Here is a 19,977-nt window from a genome sequence, read left to right on the forward strand (position 1 = left end):
CTCCCTTGCTCCGCCATGTCCAACATTTCTGTCTTTCGCCCACTGTCCACCATCTCTCTCTCTCCATCTCTTGTGCCCCAGGTTCAACATCTCTCTCTCTCCCCCCCCCATGCAATACTCACCCTTCCTCCCCTCCACTGTCATATCCAATGTTTTCCGCTCTCTCCCCCATGCACCATCTCTCCACCCCCTTCACCCCTATGTGCAACATTTCTCCCTTTCTCACCCTTCCCCCCATGCAACATATCTCTCTCCCCTCCACCCGAAATACAAGATTTCTCCCTTTATTACCTCTCTCTACCCCTTTGCTGCATTTCTCCCTTCCTCACCTCCACCCCATGTCAAAGAATTCTCTATCACCCCTCTTCTTCATGCAGAATCTCTTGCCCCTCTCTCCCCCCTTGTAGCATCTCTCACTCCTCTCCCTCATGCAGCATCTCTTGCCCCTCTCTCCCCCTCCCCCTCCCCCTGTGCAGTATATCTCATCCCTCTCCCCCCCATGCAGCATGTCTTGCTCCTCACCCCCTTCCACTACCTGCATCTCTCCCTCTCTTCTATGGGTCTGAGGCAGCTGCCACAATTTCCACATGCTGCCTGCCACCAACCCGGAAGCCTCCCCTCTGCCGCATCCTGCCAGGCACAAACAGGAAATTGCGACAGGAGGGGGGGTGGGGGGTGGAATGCAGCAGAGGGGAGGCTTCTGGGTTAGTGGTAGGCAGGCTGTGGGAATCGCTGCTGCTGCCACGGACCCATACAGGAGAGTTAGCAATGGAGGCTCAGTCTCCTCCCCCCAACGCCGGAGCTAACAGGTCCCAGGGGTGCACTGCTGCTGTGTGGGTCCAGTTCACCCAGGCCCACCTGTGGCTATGCCCCTGAAATAGGGACTTTCTATTAAATCCAGGGTTTACCATTATGCCATGTACTGTTTATATGTACTGGAACATACCTAAGGACACTGCGTAACTTGGCACTAGACTTGGAGATTATCTACAATATGTAAAGCACTGGAAAAGTGAAATCTGTCTTTAGGGAGAGCAGATTTCTATAGACAGAATAAGGCTGGTTATAAAAGAGAAAATGTTTCTCTGTTGAGATGCTACAGGTGGTCTTTCTGTTAGTTGCCTGAATAATGGTTTCAGGCATTTGCCTCTCTTGAGCCCTGCTGTCCGACTATGGTGTGATCTTGTAGATCAGGATATAAGCCATCATCTACCTCTGCATGGCTATTTCATCCTGTTTGTCCACAGAGAAACCATTGTCAAGAAAATGTTGTGCATCTTTTTTTAAAACGGAGCTTACAAAATAAATGTCTGCATGGTAGGGCAATGAAACAAAGTGATGTAACACTGAAAAGGGCTCCCTAGAGTCCTGGAAACTGAAAACCTGCCAAAGAAACACATGGGACCTTAAAATCTAAGTCCTACCTGAGCTGGAGTCCTGCTGCTTTTCTCTTGTTCGTCTTTTCTTCTTCCCCTGTCATGAAAGGAAAAGAACGCAGCTTTTGGTCTTTGCTGGTGAAGAAGTGCATTCACAGTCCTGTGAGCTTGAGTGTCTGGTCCCCAGGGCCGCCGAGAGACAGAGCCAGTCCCGGGGAAGGGCTGTCGCAGCTGCCATCCCCCTTACTCGGGAAACACACAGCAGCTGCTGCTGCCATCGTTCACTCGCTCAAGCCACCCCTGCCCCTACCTTCCTGCATCAGTGCATCTGCTCCTCCCCGGCCTCCAAGGGGGAGCCCGGGCACCAGGGTCTGTCTCTTTCCTGTTCCTGTGTGCCGAGACTGTGTTATCGCATTAATGCAATAATCCAGTCCCGGCACACAGCAGCAGGAGAGACAGGCCCTAGCAATGGGCCCCCTTTGCAGGCCGGACCTGGAGAATTTTGCCCCCCCCCCCACCACCTCCCCCTCTCGGTGGCCCTGCTGGTCCCTGGCATGGCATTCAGCCGGGAGAGTCAGGGGCAAGAGCTGTGATGTGCACTGCCAGCCACCAAAGATTTACAAATTTTTTACAAATTTCTACAGCCTCATGGGGAAATAGGAGGGTGCAGACAGGTACAGCAGGAAACCTGACCCTTCCGCAGTGCGCCAATGCTGCCAAACCAGAAACCTCACCTTCACAGCTCAGACAGGCAAGTGTGTATTTTAAGCAACATTACAAAGTGGCATTGTGCTAGTTAATAGATGGTAGAGGCATGAAATGTATCTGTTTGCAGTCATCCCTCAGAAGATGCATTAAAAGCAGAGTACAAGAGAAATGATGAAAGAGAAATCAGTTGCCAGTTCAAATAATACATCTGTTCTTCAAGGTCTATTAATGTTTCAGTTCCTCTCTCTCAGCCACTCTCTTGTAGATCCAGGTATAGGGGGTCTTTCAGACTGGCTGTGGGGACACTCTGTAAACATACAATATGAGCTTGCTTATTGGGGGTGGGGGTGGGGGGAGAAATACACCTAACAAAGGTGCTTTTAAGAAAATATCCTCTGGACGGGCCTTGGGTCATTTGACAATTTTCCCCATCCCTTGGGACATCTGCCTCCCCCCACCCAGCAGAACCTTTTTTGAACGTTGTACAAATTCTTTCTTTCTAAGGGCTTGGGAAGCTGGTACAGCACCCCAAGCAGGACCAGGAATCAGTGGCATTCCGACACTGGCTGACACCCGGGGCGGATCGCCGATGTGCCCCCCCCCCGGGTGCAGCGCGACCCCCCCCCCCCGGCGAAATGACACTTCCCCCCCCCAGCGAAATGACACCCCCCCGGGTGCACGCCGCTGGGGGGGGGGGGGGGGGCCGCGGTGCGCGCCTGTCGCCTCCGAGTTCGCATGTGTTCACTGCTCCCTCTGCCTCGGAACAGGAAGTAACCTGTTCCGGGGCAGAGGGAGCAGTGAACACATGCGAACTCGGAGACAGGGCAACAGGCGTGTGCCATGGCACCCCCCCAGCGGCGTGCACCCGGGACGGACCGCCCCCACCGCCCCCTCCTTGGTACGCCACTGCCAGGAATACAGTTTAATGTGCATTCAGAGTAGATTCACAGTGTGACACCTGCCCAGCCTTCTTCAGAGCAGCTCCCACACTCTGGAAGCAAAGGCCTTGCCTAACACAAGACTAGCTCTACATCAAGAAGCAGGTGAAAGCTTGGCTCTTCTCCAAAATCCTTTAATGGAAGAAGCAATGACCTGCTCGCACTCCTGTTATGCTCCTTTATCTGTCTATAAGTGCCTCCTCTGCTTAACTTTTATGCTGTCTATTATGATGTTCTAATGTGTGTTGTGTTGCCTATGCCATGATGCATTTTTATTCAAATATTTTACTGTTGTGATTATTTATTGCCTATGTTTGGGTTATATTTGCTGTGCATCGCCTTGGGTGAGCTTTTTCAAAAAGGTGGTAAATAAATCTCAAATAAATAAATAATTTCTTTTCATTGTCATCATCCAGTGAGGTGCAAATTGAAGGCACAGAATGGTCTTCCGTTCTGTCCCACTAACCCTCTCAAGGCTTTTTTTATAAAGGACTTTTTCTCTTGCTCTACTAATGGAAAATAGATCTACATTGACTAAGGAAAAGTTTTAAAAAAAGTGTTACAGGGTAGCGAATGTAAAACCGTTCTAAAATGATGTAAAAATGTAAAATTAGCATATGCTGATTAAAAGATTTCTCTTTCTCATTTCACCAGCTCTGATCATACTAAACCAAAACAATTTGAAGTGGGTTTACTGTGCTGGGATTTTACCACAGATGTGCTGAGGCATTAGATAAGTACATAAGTATTACCACACTGGGACAGACCAAAGGTCCATCAAGCCCAGCATCCTATTTCCAACTGTGGCCAATCCAGGTCACAAATACCTGGCTAGATCCCCAAAAAGTTCAATACATTTTATGCTGCTTATCCCAGAAATAAGCAGTGGATTTTCCCCAAGTCATTTTAATAATGGTCTATGGACTTTTCCTTTAGGAAGCCGTCCAAACCTTTTTAAAACCCCGCTAAGCTAGCCACCTTTACCACATTCTCTGGCAACGAATTCCAGAGTTTAATTACACATTGAGTGAAGAAAAGTTTTCTCCGATTCGTTTTAAATGTACTACTTTGTAGCTTCATCGCATGCCCCCTAGTCCTAGTATTTTTGGAAAGAGTAAACAAATGATTCACATCTACCCGTTCCATTCCACTCATAGACCTCTATCATATCTCCTCTCAGCGGTCTTTTCTCCAAGCTGAAGAGCCCTAGACGCTTCAGCCTTTCCTCATAGGGAAGTCGTCCCACCCCTTTTATCATTTTTGTCACCCTTATCTGTACCTTTTCTAATTCCACTATATCTTTTTTGAGATGAAGCGGCCAGAATTGAACACAATATTCAAGGTGGTAAAATCCCAACGTGCACCCATAAACCACGTACTAAAAATATTCCTTCGTTTTCTATGAGGAGGCATGTTTGGGGCAGGGAGAGTGGGCATGACAGTGCGAATCGGTTAGTGTAGCCACATTACCGCATGCTGATTAGCATGGCATTAATGTATGAACCCTTAGAAATGAGTGGTGGAAAGGACTCACATGCTAATTTTGTTAATGGCCTCGTGCTAATAACAACAATAATTAAAAAAATGCAAAATCAGCCATTTTTCCAGCTGCATAGCCTTAGTGCATGGCTAAGGGTTTGCTAAGGCCACGTTTTACCGCACATTAATCAAAGGACCCCTGTACGAGTAATGTTAACAAGTATGGGATCAGTATTCAGTGGCACCTCTCCAGGTAAGGGTGGTTCCTACCAGGGGCGTATCTGGACTCCGGCGGTAGGGGGGGCCAGAGCCAGAGGGAGGGGGCACATTTTAGCCCCCCCCCCCGCCGAGCCCCCACCGCCGAGCCCCCACCGCCACCAATGACTCTCTCCACCCCCCTCCCGCCGCCAACCCTCCCCCGCTGCCGTTCTTACTTTTGCTGGCGGGGGACCCCAACCCCCGCCAGCCGAGGTCTGCTTCCACCTGCCGCTGCCGTAAAAACTTCTTCTTCAGCCGGCGGGGGACCCCAAACCCCCGCCAGCCGCCCCGCGGTGTTTAAAATTCATCTTCGGCCTCCGTGGCCGTGCTGCTGTGATAGGCGCTGTTGAAATCCACTTCGGAGTCTGACGTCGCAGCACGTACAACGTACAACGACGTCAGACTCCGAAGTGGATTTCAACAGCGCCTATCACAGCAGCACGGCCACGGAGGCCGAAGATGAATTTTAAACACCGCGGGGCGGCTGGCGGGGGTTTGGGGTCCCCCGCCGGCTGAAGAAGAAGTTTTTACGGCAGCAGCAGGTGGAAGCAGACCTCGGCTGGCGGGGGTTGGGGTCCCCCGCCAGCAAAAGTAAGAACGGCAGCGGGGGAGGGTTGATGGCGGTAGGGGGGTCCAGGGCAAAATCTGCGGGGGCCCAGGCCCCTGAGGCCCCACGCAGATACGCCCCTGGTTCCTACATAGATAACCGCCGCTCACTGGGGCCAGCCACTGATTTTCCATGCTGGATAATACTACTGAAAATGTTTACTGACCGTCCTGGCACTATCTGGATAGTGGTCTGGGACATACCCGGAAGTTATCTGGTACCCCAATATTTAGTGCCGATACCCGGATTACTATCCAGATAAGTTTGGACAGCTCTTTTTCTGGTACTTAGGCCACATTTCGGTGGCTGCCTTGTATTCTGCCCAGTGCTGTATATCTAAGTCAGTGGTTCCCAAACCTGTCCTGGGGGAACCCCAGCCAGTCAGGTTTTCAGGATAGCTACAGTGAATATTCACGAGAAAGATTTGCATATACTGCCTCCTTGTTATGCAAATCTCTCATGCATCTTCATCGTGGATGTCCTGAAAATCTGAGTGGCTTGACATGTTTTTTGGTTATTTAAAAAAAATATCTGGTTGGTGACTGTCAAGGACCATGGATTAGGCAGTACCAGGCCAAAAGTCAGCTGACTTAAGGTCACTCTCAGGGAAGGGAGTTGAAGGCTCTGATGGTTGTTCAGTGTTTGCTTTCATTGAGCAGGAGTCCTCCAACTGCATTGCTGCCAGTAGGGGGCAGTGCTTCAATATTGTGTTTTCAATCTCTAGAGACAGGCAGGTTCTCTGGAGTCCTGCAGAGCTTGCCTGTCCCTCACTATTGAAAATGTGATAGTGAAACAGCACTACCCACTGGCAGGACTGTAGGTGGAGGACTCCCGCTCAGCTTGGAGGGAACAGTGCTTGCCTCTACCCTCCCTTGTGGTCAGTGAATATGAACAAGCATGATATACATTTGTATACACTGAAGCCCCGTATCTGCACATTTCTCTCACGCATGGTCACTGTGGATATCCTGAAACCCCGAGTGACTGTGGATCCCCAGGGAAGGCCAGCTCTAGGGACTAAGTGTGACCTCTGTTGCTTCTCAAAGAACTGGCCTGGTACTGCTCCACTTTGTACGTCTCACTCCCTGAGAATGCACAGGACGGACATGTCTGATTAGCAAAGACCATATTCACAGTTTCAGTAATAAAGTGCAGTGCGCCAATCAGAAGATTACAGTCATACAGAAACGATAAAATGTTACATTCCAGCTTTATGCTAACATCCGTAATACTTGTCAGTGTTTTACCATCACTGCTATAAATGAGTCACACTTTTCTTATTAAAAAACGACAGCAGTTTCACTATGAGGTTTACCATTTGATATAAGTTTCACTCATTAGATTTCTGCAGGATATCTTTTGGGTATTCTTTAGAACACATAATATTAAGAGCATTAAACAGGGGATAAAGATACCTTAAATGTGTTCAATCATATATTTATTGTCAATATGAGAAGGTTTTTCTTTTAGTATAAAACATAAGGGGCTGGATTTTCAGCCGACACAGCGACTATATTAATTTAAGCACCGGGGTAATATATACAGCATCGTTATTCGAATAGGTGGTAGGATTGAAAATACATGTGCTGTTGTCACCTATTTAGTTTAGTCTGGGATATAAAATGTTTTAAATAAATAAGTAATATTTGGGCACACTCACCTATGCCATGTCAATAGCAGGCAGAAATGCACATGTCCAAATGTAGCACTTTAACAACTAAGGGGCCATTTCACTAAAGCACAGAGGCGCCAATGGCGTACAACATACGTCAAATTAGAACTACTGCCTGGCTAGTGCGTGCCCTGGGTGGTAATTCTTATTTTTACACGCGTCCGATACACGTCCGATAGGCGTATTCTGATTTGCATGCACAACTCAACTGGTTACCAAGCCAATCAGCGCTGATAATTGGATGTTAACAAGCAATTATCAGTACTAATTGACACTAATTAGAATTTAGGTGCACTACTCGCTAAGTGTATTCTATAACGTAGGCCACATAAATTCTACCTCGTGGATCCCAAAAGGGGGAGTGGCTATGAGAGGAGCATAGGCGGGTCATGGGCGTTCCTAAAATTTATGCTCAGTGTTATAAAATAACCCGCTCCACGCCTAAAGTTAGGCATGGGCAATTGCACCAGGCTTTCATTGGTGTCATTTGCAGTGCCTAAATTCTAGTCATGTGTTCAGGCTTAGGCGTATTCTGTAAACTGCGCCTAACTTTAGGCAGGGCTTATAGAATACGCCTAAGCATGTTTTTAATCGGCGCCGATTTTTTAGGCGCCATTAGGTCCTAAAGGGGTATGTGCCTAAATTGAAGTTCCTAAGCAGTGGGTGGGGCCAGGTTGTGGAAAGTAATTTAGATCTTGCATGCTGACATCTAGAGCCGGTTACCAAACATAGCATTGGTAAGCCCAACGCGGGATTACCGCACAATAATTCGGACCTATCGCCTGCCCAACATGGCCGCTGGCGATAGTTTTGCCTCGAATGTGCCAGTTACTGCTGGGTTACCACGGGAGCCCTTACCACCACCTCAATGGGTCGTGGTAAGTGCTCCCTCCCACATGGCCACTTGGTAAGAGTAATCTTACCGCATGGCTATTTTTTTAGGGGCTTTTTACCCACTGTGGTAAAAAGGGATCTGGCGCATGAGAAAAACAGCCTCTGCCGCTACCGAAGGGCCCTTTTTCTCTGCAGCTTAGTAAAAGGACACCATAGGATCTGTGAAGGCCCATTTCACATAGGTCACTGAGTTAAGCATTCAGACATACAAGTTCCCCCATTATTTTGCAAAAGGCTCTGCTAAATGCAGAGTCTTTTGTAAAATGCATATAACGATGCATTTTGTCAGCACCTACTGTGGGAGCAGCCATTTCACAAACCTGGATGTGCACAAAAAGTGTGGGATCACTCAGCATCTTCATGTATAGATGCCAGCGATCCTACGTATAAGGACCCCATTTCAGAAAGAGATATATTGAGAAACCGCCAATTAAGAAGCAAAGCCCTACAAGGTGAAATTTAATATTTCCAACCTCCCCCCATGAAAGATTAAGCACAATTAACCCTTATGTCAGTGTGTGGCTGAATGAGTGCTGTGGTGAAACTTGGTGTATCTCAGAGCTGGTGCAAAAGTCAGCAGGGACATTCTGAAAACTACACCTGATTCCCATTGTAGAATGGGAATTACATGTACATTTTGTGGCCCACCCAAATCACGTCCCTCCTTAAAATCTCTGCATCCTGGCTCTCTCTATGTGTTACATGTGTAACCAAGCTATATGTGAAAATGCCACTTTCCCACAAGTAGAAATTTTTAAAATGACCTCCTAAAGTTATGTGCCACTTTCAGCCATGCTTAGGAGCCTCAGCTGTCTTTGGAAAAGCAGCCCCAATGGCTCTTAAACCCTGGTATGTTTATTTTCTATTTAAGGGCATTTCAAAGAGCTGATTGATGTGATGAGAAATCCCTCCCTCACTTTTCTACCTAGCATCCCATGTGTTTGCTTCATGCCGCCATTTTGCCCTGGGGTGTGGCCAGGTGAGACAAGGCAATAAAAGTTCTGCTTGCAACTAGTAGCAGATGAAAATGCTCGACAGAGGCTCTGAGGTTTGAAAGGCCAGAAAAGGTGTCACACTTTTACCTCTACAGCACAATGGAAAAATGACAGTCAGGTTTTCCGGAATAGTGTCCCCGTGCTGTCTGTGCTTTGTTGCCTAAAACAGGCTTATGTGGTACAAGCCTCAGGTTTGTACAGCAGTTCTTAGAAGCAAGGTGCGGACAGAGCCTGATCTGATAACCTGCCCATGCTGTTCCTGTAAGTGCACGTCAAGAGTTGAACCTAATTCAAGCATTCCCCACAAGCCCAGGGTTCCTGGAATTCTGCAGCTCACAGTGGGAATTTTGGGGGTACAGGACTGCAGGCGGCTGCACATTCCCACTGGCGCAGGACTGCCGCATAAGCTGCTTTAACGTTTGCCCACAGAATTCTCTTACCCTTGCTGCAGAAATGGGCCCCGAAGTGACGCACAATTCCAGGGGCCCTGAGCATAACCGTGTGTGTTCACAAACTGAAGAGCCTGAAGACTGAAGAGCAAGTGTTAGACATGAACAAGGAGGGCAGAATTCAGACATACAGGCACAAGGATCCTGGCAGAACAACAGCAAAGGATGGCAACAAGTCTCATCAGCAGCTTAGTCTCATCAAATGAGAACGGCCCCAGCTTTATGTGTCATTTCTCACTGTTTCTCCCAGTTTACATTGTGAAATTACAAGTTTTACAAAATGATCCCACTGAATTGTGTACCTAATTTTCCATTGCAAATGACATACTCTCTCTCTTACCCAACCAAAATCATGCTATGCTTAGACTGTTAGAAGCATAACGTGTAGAACATACGAGTACAAAGTAATACATTTCTAAACCATACCCTTAATATATATACTAAGTTACTAGGCTCACACTTTTACTGGACTGATGATGACAAACCACCCTCATTAACTAACTGTACCCAAGCCCAACTTATAACAGCCAGCTGCTGATGTAATTTCTAACATGTTGGGTGGGTTGCCACATTTGCAGCCTTAAACCAGCATGAAATATTTCAATGGGCTTTTCTAAACCAAAAGACCTTTGACCCAGAATGTGGTATGCTGCTGTGGTGAAGATGGGAGAATGTTGAATAGGATTATTTGGCTTTCTCTTTTTTCCTTGGGTCAGTGTTTGACTCCAGTGACCCCCCCAACACCATTTCAGATCAAGGAAAGTGGTGGTAAAAGGCTTCTTTTCCCATTAGTTACTGCAGGCAGCTAAACGGTTAGGTTTCGCTTTTATTTCAGTGCTCGGGTCCTATTAATGTTCTCTTTCCTTTTCCATAAGCCACCTACACTTCTGTCCTCTCATGACTTCTCTGATTGAGGGTGGATAATAACAACCGTCGCTGCGCTTTGATGAGGGGACGCTTGGCAGCGAGGTGCTGAAGAAAATCTGGGCTAGAGACAAAGGTCTGTTTGCCGTCTTAGATTCAACCTATGACTTTTGAAATGACTTTTGTGGTTTGAGTGAAGGTGGAAAGATCCTGACCGCAGCGAGCGTTTCAGTGAAAGGCCAGTGCATTTCCTGTTTGATATCGATTTGTAGGATGTGACCTATATGCCTCCCTCTCGTCAATGTTTCAGAGCTCAGGTGGCAGAAGATACAGAAACTGTTAAGACTAAGAAGACTGGTACTTCCCAATGCTATGTACTGTGCCTTAAAAACAAGCTTTCAAGTATACCAGAAGATGTTATTCTATTGGCAGAGGACATTTGGCTATCTCCAAGAGGCTTTCCCTTTGTCAAGAATGATAGTTATAGAGGGGCTTTGAAAGCTTTAAGATAACTCCCAGAGCTGGGGAATGAGAGACCAGAGAAGGTTCTATCAGAAGCAGGTCTACAGATGAATTTTTTTCCCCACATACTGTGACAGGAATGAACCTTGCTCACAATCTCTCAAGTCTACTGCTAAAGAAAGGTGCCAAGAGCCCCTTTCTGGAGTTAATGGGATATAACATATATTGACAACATCAAAATGAACTTTGAAGTTCACTGGCACCCAAAATTAGTAGGACTAAAGTTTTAGTTTTCTTCCATATTTTCTTAGGTTCTGATTGCATCTTTGAGTACTTGAATATCTTCTCTCAGTTCTGCACATGCTCAGTTCAGGAGCAGAACTGAGCATGCTCACGTTGTCAAAATTAGCGGCTCAAAGCGCTGCTGCTGACTGCTAAGCTTTACTGAGTGGGAGTGGGCTCTAAATTTCTTCAGCTGGCAGGGCTTAGGGATCCCCACCTAATTTTATTGAGGGAGCGAAGGGAGCCAGAGAAAATGGGGAGCCAGAGAAAATGGGGGCACCCATGTTAACTTTGTCCCCCCTCCAAAAAAACCCTACTGGTGACAGGGAAGCCAGACACAGAAATGAGCATCCCAGGAAAAGAGCTCGAAACTTCTCAAAGTTATAAGAGAAACACAGAGGACGGACATTGAAGGAAGAACCCTGAGTGAGGATTTGGCGAGGGAGAGGCTGAGGCCCCACCTACTCACTGTCCTACAACCACACTTGGTGGAAGATCTAAACTTTCATAGGAGGACTGGAAATGTGAAGACAGCATGAAGGAGGGTGGGAGGCAGGAACGTCAGGAGAGAGATGAGATGCTGAATAACAACATTGGGAAAGAGACCAGATGTTGGAAGAAGCAATGGAGATTCCAGTAACATTCAGTTGACTTGGCCATGGTGTGTGTCCTGCATGTGTAACCCAGTGGGAATACATCCTGGAGAGCCCAGTAACATTCAATTGACTGGGACATGGTACGTGTCCTGGAACACTAGTCTCCATATGTGCAACCCAGAAGCTCTGCTCCAGTGAAGAGCCCTGATGCAGTGATTTTGATTACCGTGAAACACTGGCCACTGTCGGGAGAAAGGACCGGAGCTACCTTCGTGACTTCATTGCAGCGATTTTGTAAAGATAAGTCTCCTTTAAAATTTCATAAGCATTTTCCTGAAAAATTTAAAATTTCAAAAGGACAAGGATAACGTTTTGGCTTTTTTTTGGAATATTAGCACACAGAATAAAGACTGTGTTATGGGAGGTTTTTTTCAGCTAGTGATTGTGAGACGTGATGCGATAATAGTAAAGGTATTTGAATGTAGATTATTTCTTGGGGATTGCCAGGGTTCCTGCTCTCTGAGGGGTCCTAAAGTGCACTGAAAATGGCCTGCAGTAGTGTAGACGTGTATTTTGGGCGCACACAGAATTATTTTTTTAGCGCATCTACAAAAAAATGCCTTTTATTTTTGCTCAAAATGGACATGCGGCAAGATGAAAATTGCCACGCGTCCATTTTGGGTCTGAGACCTTACCACAAGCCATTGACCTAGCGGTAAGGTCTCACGCGGTAACTAGGTGGTAATGCTCTACGCGCGTAGCTGCCGCGCACCAGAAAATAAAAAATATTTTTCAGAAGTGAACGTGCTGCAACATTGAAATTACCATAAGGGCCACACGGTAACCGGGCGGTAACTCCAATTTGATGTGCGTTGGGCACACGTAGGCGCCTATGCGGCTTAGTAAAAGGGCCCCTGAGTTTGTGGAAGGGTCTATAATATGAGAGACTAAAAGGTAGATATTAAAGGTAGTCCCCTGTACACAAGTTGTGAATGACTATGGGGGCTGCCACATGTATGATGGTTTCTTGGGAGACTATTAATGGGGTGGCTTGCTATTGCCTTCCCCAGTCTACTTTACGCCCCTGGATAAGGCCAGGTACTCTTCTACTGACTGAAGGTGGATGGAGGCTGAGTAGGCCAGAGGCTGAATACCTGACAGAAATCCCATTACAGGATTTGAACTCTGATTGTGGGCACTGTAGGCAAGTCACCTATTAATTGCACAAGTCCTCATCAAAGTATAAATATTAGAGTGTGCCCTATGCCAAAAATTGCAATCCAGGAGTCTCAATCAGTTAAATGAGTTACTAGTTGCAGAGTGAGCATAATAATGAGAGGACAACAGCAGAATGGGTCTAATTGAATAAGACAATGGATGCCTAATTGCCATTCCAGAAGAAATGATGGAGATCAGAATAATACCAGAATTTAAAAAAAAAGCATAGGATAAAGAAGGAGGATCCATACAGGAGAGAGGAGCAGAACAGACATGGCAGATATGAGCAAAGCTTTGATAAGTCAGGTGGGAGACAAGGGGAAGAGAGGAGCTGGTATTGGGCTGCATCTGGGCATTTTAGAAAGAGGATGAACCTACATGTGGTGGAGTGGATGGGCCATTTTGGTCTAGTAAATGACAGCAAATAATGAGCTTTAAACCAGCTGTCAGTCAAGACTAGAAGCCACTTTTTTGTGATAATAAAATGCTTTTGGTGTGTGTTTCATACTACCTACACTTTTCAACATATTTAGTAACCTAATCTAAATTGACATTTCTAACCGGCTTATTCCCTTTATAGGTTTGAAGCGGCTAACAATTTTTGTATCTGTACAATTACAAACAAAAGGCAACCAGAGAGGGTAAAACAGTATACACAAAATAGCAAACAGAAAAAAGCACAACTGGGCCTTCAAGACTGGGACAACAGGAGTCCTTTATTGGTATATGACCTGACACAGGCCATGTTTCGGCATACACAACGCCTGCCTCAGGGGTCTGGAACAGGAACCTGCCAGCCTACTTGCTCAGACCCCTGAGGCAGGTGTTGTGTACGCCGAAACACGGCCCATGTCGGGTCATATACCAATAAAGGACTCCTGTTGTCCCAGTCTTGAAGGCCCAGTTGTGCTTTCAATTACAAACAAAATACAACACATGCATAAATGGGACAGTTAAAATATCTTAATTCATAAATTTCTTAAATAGGAAAGTTTTCAAATCCTTCCGAAACAGGTCACAGGAAGGTTGATGTTTAAGACCTAATGACAGATCATTCCACAGATGAGAAGCCTATCAAAATTAAATCCAGACTTGAAGATGTTGTTCGCATTTTTTAAAAACTATAACACACGCTGCTTATAGTCATGGCATTTAAAATGATTTCACCAGTAAACATGACAATTTTCTTGGGAAGGTCAGTGGGCCCCATGGTATAGTCAGGCTCTAGGATAAAGTGCTGCTCCGTAGACTGAAACTAATCGGTATATGTGAAATGGAGAAAGATGTTATTTTACGTCTGTACAACTGACTTTAGACACACAATGAAAGTTTTTCCAGCATTTCTTGGGTTACCACTGAGGGACAGCCATTAAGCGATCAGTGGACCTTAGTTTTCCATTCAGCCTGGCTGACCATGGTGCTTTGTTCTGGAAATGCTGGTGTTATGCTGCTTTCTGACCTGCATCCTAACCTAGGTCAGAAGGCAGATGAGGAGCAGGAAGGCTTCATGTTAACAGCAATTTTTTGTTGTAAAGATTTCAAAGAAGGTGCTACATATTGCTGTGTCTGGTAGTCATAGACACACAGCAATTGAGTTTGATGTGGACCATACACAGTCTAAATTTTGCTACATGCAAATCCAGAAGCAATCTAAGTCAATTCAGAAGAATACTTCTGGATTTCTACTAGGTCTTATCTGCTGTTTCCCAGTGCTCGTGTGGGAAGAAAGTGCCTTGCAGTATCTGGATGTAGTGTGTAATTGCTGGAGTTTTCTAGATACCCTTAAATACTGGAGGCTGTACCTTTAAAAATGTGCAAGAAGAGTTAAAATAATTGAGAAGGTTATGTAAATTGCCTCATTACTCACGTAGTTGTCTCTAGCAGACCAGCCAGGATACAACTGCATGTGTAGCTGCCGTTCCTTTCTGGCTAGCTCATAATACTTTGCTTGTTCTTCTCGTGATAGTGCATGCCACTAAAAAAAGAAACAAACCCCCCACAGACAGTCACTTACATAACACTAGTAAAAAACTTGTAGAAAAAGTCAGGGTACAGTAACTTTGATCCAAGTGGCCTCCTTACGGCCATTACCATCTCTGAAAACAATGCTCAAGTTTGACCCCTCCCATGTCCAGAATCTTGCCCCCAGCCAACTTTGATAAACCTCAGGTCCTTGACACCTTGTGGTCCCCACCTCAGGACAATGCCCAACTGCTCCTGCCCTGCTGGCAGTGACATTCAACGTGTCAAAGAGAAGCTGTGGTGTAAGCAAAACCTTAAGTCCTGACAGCCCTACAAATTCAAGCCAGTCGATATTCAAACAATTTAAGCAGGCAGAAGAGACTGCTGCCTGCTTAAATCATGCTTTGCGGGCCAGTTGTCGATATTCAGCAGTAAATAACCTGGCAGTGGCGCTGAGTATCAGCTCTGAGCAGCTATTTTTGCAGTGGGCTAGAGAGGGGCTTTCCAAGGGCGCAGTTGGGGAGCAGCTGGCGGCTATGCAAGTGCGAGCTATATCCAATGGCAGTGCTCGCACATCTAAGCAACCAAATAGGACCACCATCTCAGGGGGGAGGGCTCAGGAGATGAGGCCATCTTGGGGGGGGGGGGGTCCATTTTAGGAGAATCCATCTTGGGGGACAGTTTGGGAGGGGGGTTGGAATCAGCCAGGGATTTTGGGAAGGGGATGTCGGAATTGGTGGGCATCCGCATAAGTGCGAACAGCCAGCAGCAATCTGGTTGATCCCGGATATTCAAAGCCAATGCCTGGACAAGGTCCAGCACTGGTTATCCAGGTCTAACTTAGTTAGCGATGGTCATCGTTTAAAAACAAACTTACCACCACCAGCTGGTTGACCAGAAGGTATCTTCAGCGTGTAGTTTAACTGGTAGAAACGGTATCATAGGCAGTTTTCAAAGAATCCATTTAATGAAGTAAATGGCTTCTGCAAACATCCTTTATTATGCACATACTTGTGTATCTAGCTATCTATCTATACAAAGCAAAGTCTAATATTTAAAGGTGTCATGACCAACTCTCTGTCTTTGCCAGATTGTTCTGTGAGGGATGGTGTTGGGTGATTTTGACTGAGTCTAAATTATAAAACCTTGGGGTGGGGAAGGCTGCAGCTGCATCGGCTCAGGAAATAACTTGGGTAGAACTGAAAATACCATTTGCACATGTCGCGTCTTTCCAGGAGCACTGCAAGCTGAAAACGTGCCCTTTCCAGCAGGGTCCCAAGCACTTTCAGCGTGTTCCCACCCTGTCCAATTGCACCACGCCAGCAAGGGAAGCCAATAGACAGGACCCAATTTTGGATCCCCAACTTCTCTTGTGCCCTGATCACACAAAGCTAGCTATGAATCTGCTTCCTTCTCCCCCACCAACCTAAACATGTCCCTGAGGACACAGTCATTTATTGAAAACATCTTATAGACTGACTGAGGACTAAAAGTTGGGACATTGTTCAACACCACGCTCCCCCAGGCACTTACCCTCCTTCCAAGGATTTGGTTGATAGCGGCACTCTCTTTCAGCGTGCACTCTGCGATGACCTTTGCCCTCATTTCCTTCATATACAGCATGAAAGCATTCAGGGGTTTCTTAATAGTCGGTTTCTTTGGCTCCTTCTCCCGTTTTGGTTCTGGTTGCTGTTTCCTGTCCAAGAACCAAGGTGGTGAACAAATCAGGCCACGTCTGTATATGCAAAGAAACTACCAAATGACACTAGGAAGACATTATCCATCAGGGTAATGCTGGGATTACAAAAGGTATGACATGAAAATTTTGTTATTCAGATGGGTTCATATGTTGCAGAATAACACACTTTTCATGCATCAGGATTCTTCTGTCTACATGGAACCATTAACTGTCTAGATCTGGTAAAGCATTTTAGGATAAGGCATGACATAAACCTTAAATAAGAAACCAGAAACCAGCTGTTTGGATGGTTATTACAGCCTTAAAGCTCTGGTACAGCAGTCGCTCAGGTATGATAGAACAGCATGATGGAACTCCTTTATTGCCAGAAAGCATCCTTAAAATTCCGCAGACAATGGATTCAACCTGACACATCCATTGTGACCAACGCAAAACAATTGGAGGTGTGTAGATCTCACTAATGGGATACACAGATCACTCTCAAAATATATATCCCATATAGAAGCAATTAACAAACCATCACCAAAAAAAATCAAACACTTTTTCAAAAAACATTTTTGAAAATTAACCATATATAAATGAAAGACTAATGTCCTGGTTATTGCTTCCTTACATGTTCCGGTTATAGTGATCCATGTCCTGTTTTCCTGAATGAGGCACTATGGCCGGGTGTGGGATTCCTGTGGTGTGCATACCTGGACTCAGCATCAGAGGATGGGTAAACCTGTAAGAGGACAGGGGGGCATGGTTAAGGGAGTACTCTGCTGTCTGCCACAGTGCATCTTCAGCACAAATCTGACAGGAAAGAAAGCAGAGTCAAGCTATTGGAAAAGTAAATAGCCATAGCGGAAGAATCCAAACAGAAATAAATGAAAGACAATAAATAGAATTAGAATAAATATATATAAATTGTACACACACACACACACACACACACACACACACACACACACACACACACACACACACACACACACACACACACACACACACACACACACACCAGCTAGATAGCAAGGGTCTCCATCAGGCATGATAATAAAAAGCTTGTGCAACCAATTCAGCTTTGACGGAGACTGTGAGCCTTGCAATCTGTTTTGTTACATATGTTTTTATAGTCTATCAGTGCCATGTTTAAAAGCACTTATCTGGGTCACAGCACCTGCTACTCGGAGAAGAACCACTGACCGGGGCTAGTCATTGAATTTCATCAGTATTATCCAGATGCCGCTGCTGAAAATGACTGCAGACCATCCTGGCACTATCTGGATAATGGGCACAATGAAGGCCTGGAAGTGTCCAGTTGGTGGCGATATTCAGTCCACTAACTGAATAACTATCTGAAAAAAGTTAGCACAGCTATAAGGCTATACTAACGTCGCCTGCTCAGGGCTGAATCTTGCTGCTGCCTGGATAGCGCAGACATTGACCACCTTATCCAGATATTCAGCACTGGCTACTGTCTGTCCAGATTTATTGCAGCTCTGCTGGGCAGCATTTACAAAACAGGGACTTCCCTGGCTGAATATTGACCTGTATGTTTTTGCCCTTGATGAAGGGATGTCACTGAAACATGGCCATGTTGGGTTTTATTTGAGTTGTTTTTTTTCTGCTCACCATTTTTACTGTTGAAGACACAATTATATATTTTATTATAATTCTATTTATGATAACACAGGCTTTTTTTTTGTTTCACATTGTTCCTTTGCTGCTGAAAAGATATCTAAGGCTACAGCATAAGCAAACATTTTAAAGAGACCAAAATCCCAGTACTAGAAACATATAGGAAGACTTTAACAGCAACAACACTTCCCAGAGTTTCCTTAGACATAAAAAGCAGTCACTAGAGGACACTCTTTGTGTAGTTTTAGAGGCCACTAAAAATAAAGTTACCAGGAAGAAATGATACAAGCATTGGAAAAGCAGAAATACACGGAGAGCCAGTGTTTGTGACATAAACCTCGCTTTATTTTATAACAAAGAGAACATGTACGAATGGCCATAGGCTGAAGATAACAGGGAAGAAATACAAAATGAGATGCAGACAGTTACTAATAACTAGGTTTCATTGCATAAAATTGGACTTGTGCCAAAGTAAAATAACATATCTTAATGGTAACCCGTGTTGATAACTTCCTCCCTTAGTATGAAGCATTCAGTCTCTGTAAACAGAGCTAATATTGTGATGTCATAATGCCTCATTCCACCAATAAGAGCCAACCTCATCAATGATATCACAATGGCTCATCTGTCCTATACTTGGCTCACTTCCCCTCCTTAGTGTGAAGAGTTTCAGTCTCTGGTAACCAGAGCTGATATTGTGATGTCATAATGCCTCATTCCACCGATAAGAGCCAACCTCATCAGTGATGCCACAATGGCTTGATTGTCCTATACTTGGTTCACTTTTATTAAATATAGCAGTGATTTTGATTTCTAGAGACATTTCTTTTTTCTTTATTTAAGGGGGGGAGTTTTCAACGTGGACTACTGTTAAGATGTGTTATTTTGCTGTTAACACCAGTTATTAGTAACTATCCTGTTTCCCCCAAAATAAGACATCCCCTGAAAATAAGACCTAGTAGAGGTTTTGCTGAATTGCTAAATATAAGGCCTCCCCCGAAAGTAAGACCTAGCAAAGTTTTTGTTTGGTCCCGATGGGACATGGACACAGAAACCTTAATTTTTTTCGCTGCAACCCAAAGACGAAATAACATTAAAGAAATGCAAGAAACAAGACTGAGGTGGAAAATCTATCGTCCAGCAGACTCCTACCATCCTCCTTCACGCTTTTGTGAAGATCGACTAAGTGAGCCCGGAAAGAAAAGAAACATCCCCCTTGCAGAAATAATAAAAGAAAAGAAAATGAGTAACCGAGCCCTTTTGGCTCTGCTCCATCGCCCAAGGGCTTCTAGTCTAAGGATGGAAAGCGTTGCGAATGTACAGGAGCAGCGCATAAAGCGCCACCAACGGGGAACGGAGCTACTGTACAATTTTTTTTTAACGTTTGTAATACAGTAGGGATGATCCTGCGCCCTAAACCCTCTCACAACCTCCCGAGACCCCCAGCCAGAGCAGCCCATTCCCACATTCCATTACCTTCCCTAGTGCATACCCCTTCTCCATTTCCAGCCCAGCCAGGGTGGCTCTGCTCCGCTCGAGTCCTGCAGTCACTGTGGGCAGATAGGCGAGCCATGGCCTACTCCTGCAGGATACCGCCCCCCACTTCAATACTGTTCCCGACCGCCACAGTCCCCCTACTACTCCCGAATAAGACATCCCCTGAAAATAAGACCTAGCGCATCTCTGGGAGCAAAAATTAATATAAGACACTGTCTTATTTTCGGGGAAACACGGTAGATCTCATTGCATAAAATGGGACTTGTACTACAACAGCACAAGTTAGTGGTAGAATAACATGTCTTAATGGTAGCCCATGTTGATAACTTCCCCCCTTAGCCCAGTTTATATAATTAAAAACCTTTCACTGGCTTATGTTGCATCATAGCTTTTTTTGC

At 45.5% G+C, this 19,977-nt stretch overlaps 1 protein-coding gene across 8 annotated transcripts in view; it reads right to left on the reverse strand.

Annotated features, from left to right (window-relative positions):
- Nucleotides 1–19,977, reverse strand: part of TCF7 (transcription factor 7) — a 154,863-nt gene that overhangs the window by 20,237 nt on the left and 114,649 nt on the right. For 5 of the 8 annotated variants that reach the window (XM_030211848.1, XM_030211847.1, XM_030211850.1 and 2 more), the window contains 5 exons: nucleotides 17,073–17,183; nucleotides 16,294–16,456; nucleotides 14,666–14,773; nucleotides 9,368–9,457; nucleotides 1,425–1,473 (listed from right to left, as the gene is read on the reverse strand). In XM_030211848.1, coding sequence (XP_030067708.1) covers nucleotides 1,425–1,473; nucleotides 9,368–9,457; nucleotides 14,666–14,773; nucleotides 16,294–16,456; nucleotides 17,073–17,183 — 521 coding nt within the window. The remainder of the gene's footprint in view (nucleotides 1–1,424; nucleotides 1,474–9,367; nucleotides 9,458–14,665; nucleotides 14,774–16,293; nucleotides 16,457–17,072; nucleotides 17,184–19,977) is intronic. The other 3 variants (XM_030211849.1, XM_030211853.1, XM_030211854.1) reach the window with 1 other exon arrangement.

The sequence above is a fragment of the Microcaecilia unicolor genome, chromosome 8 (genome assembly GCF_901765095.1).
Source record: "Microcaecilia unicolor chromosome 8, aMicUni1.1, whole genome shotgun sequence".
NCBI classification, from domain to species: Eukaryota; Metazoa; Chordata; class Amphibia; order Gymnophiona; family Siphonopidae; genus Microcaecilia; species Microcaecilia unicolor.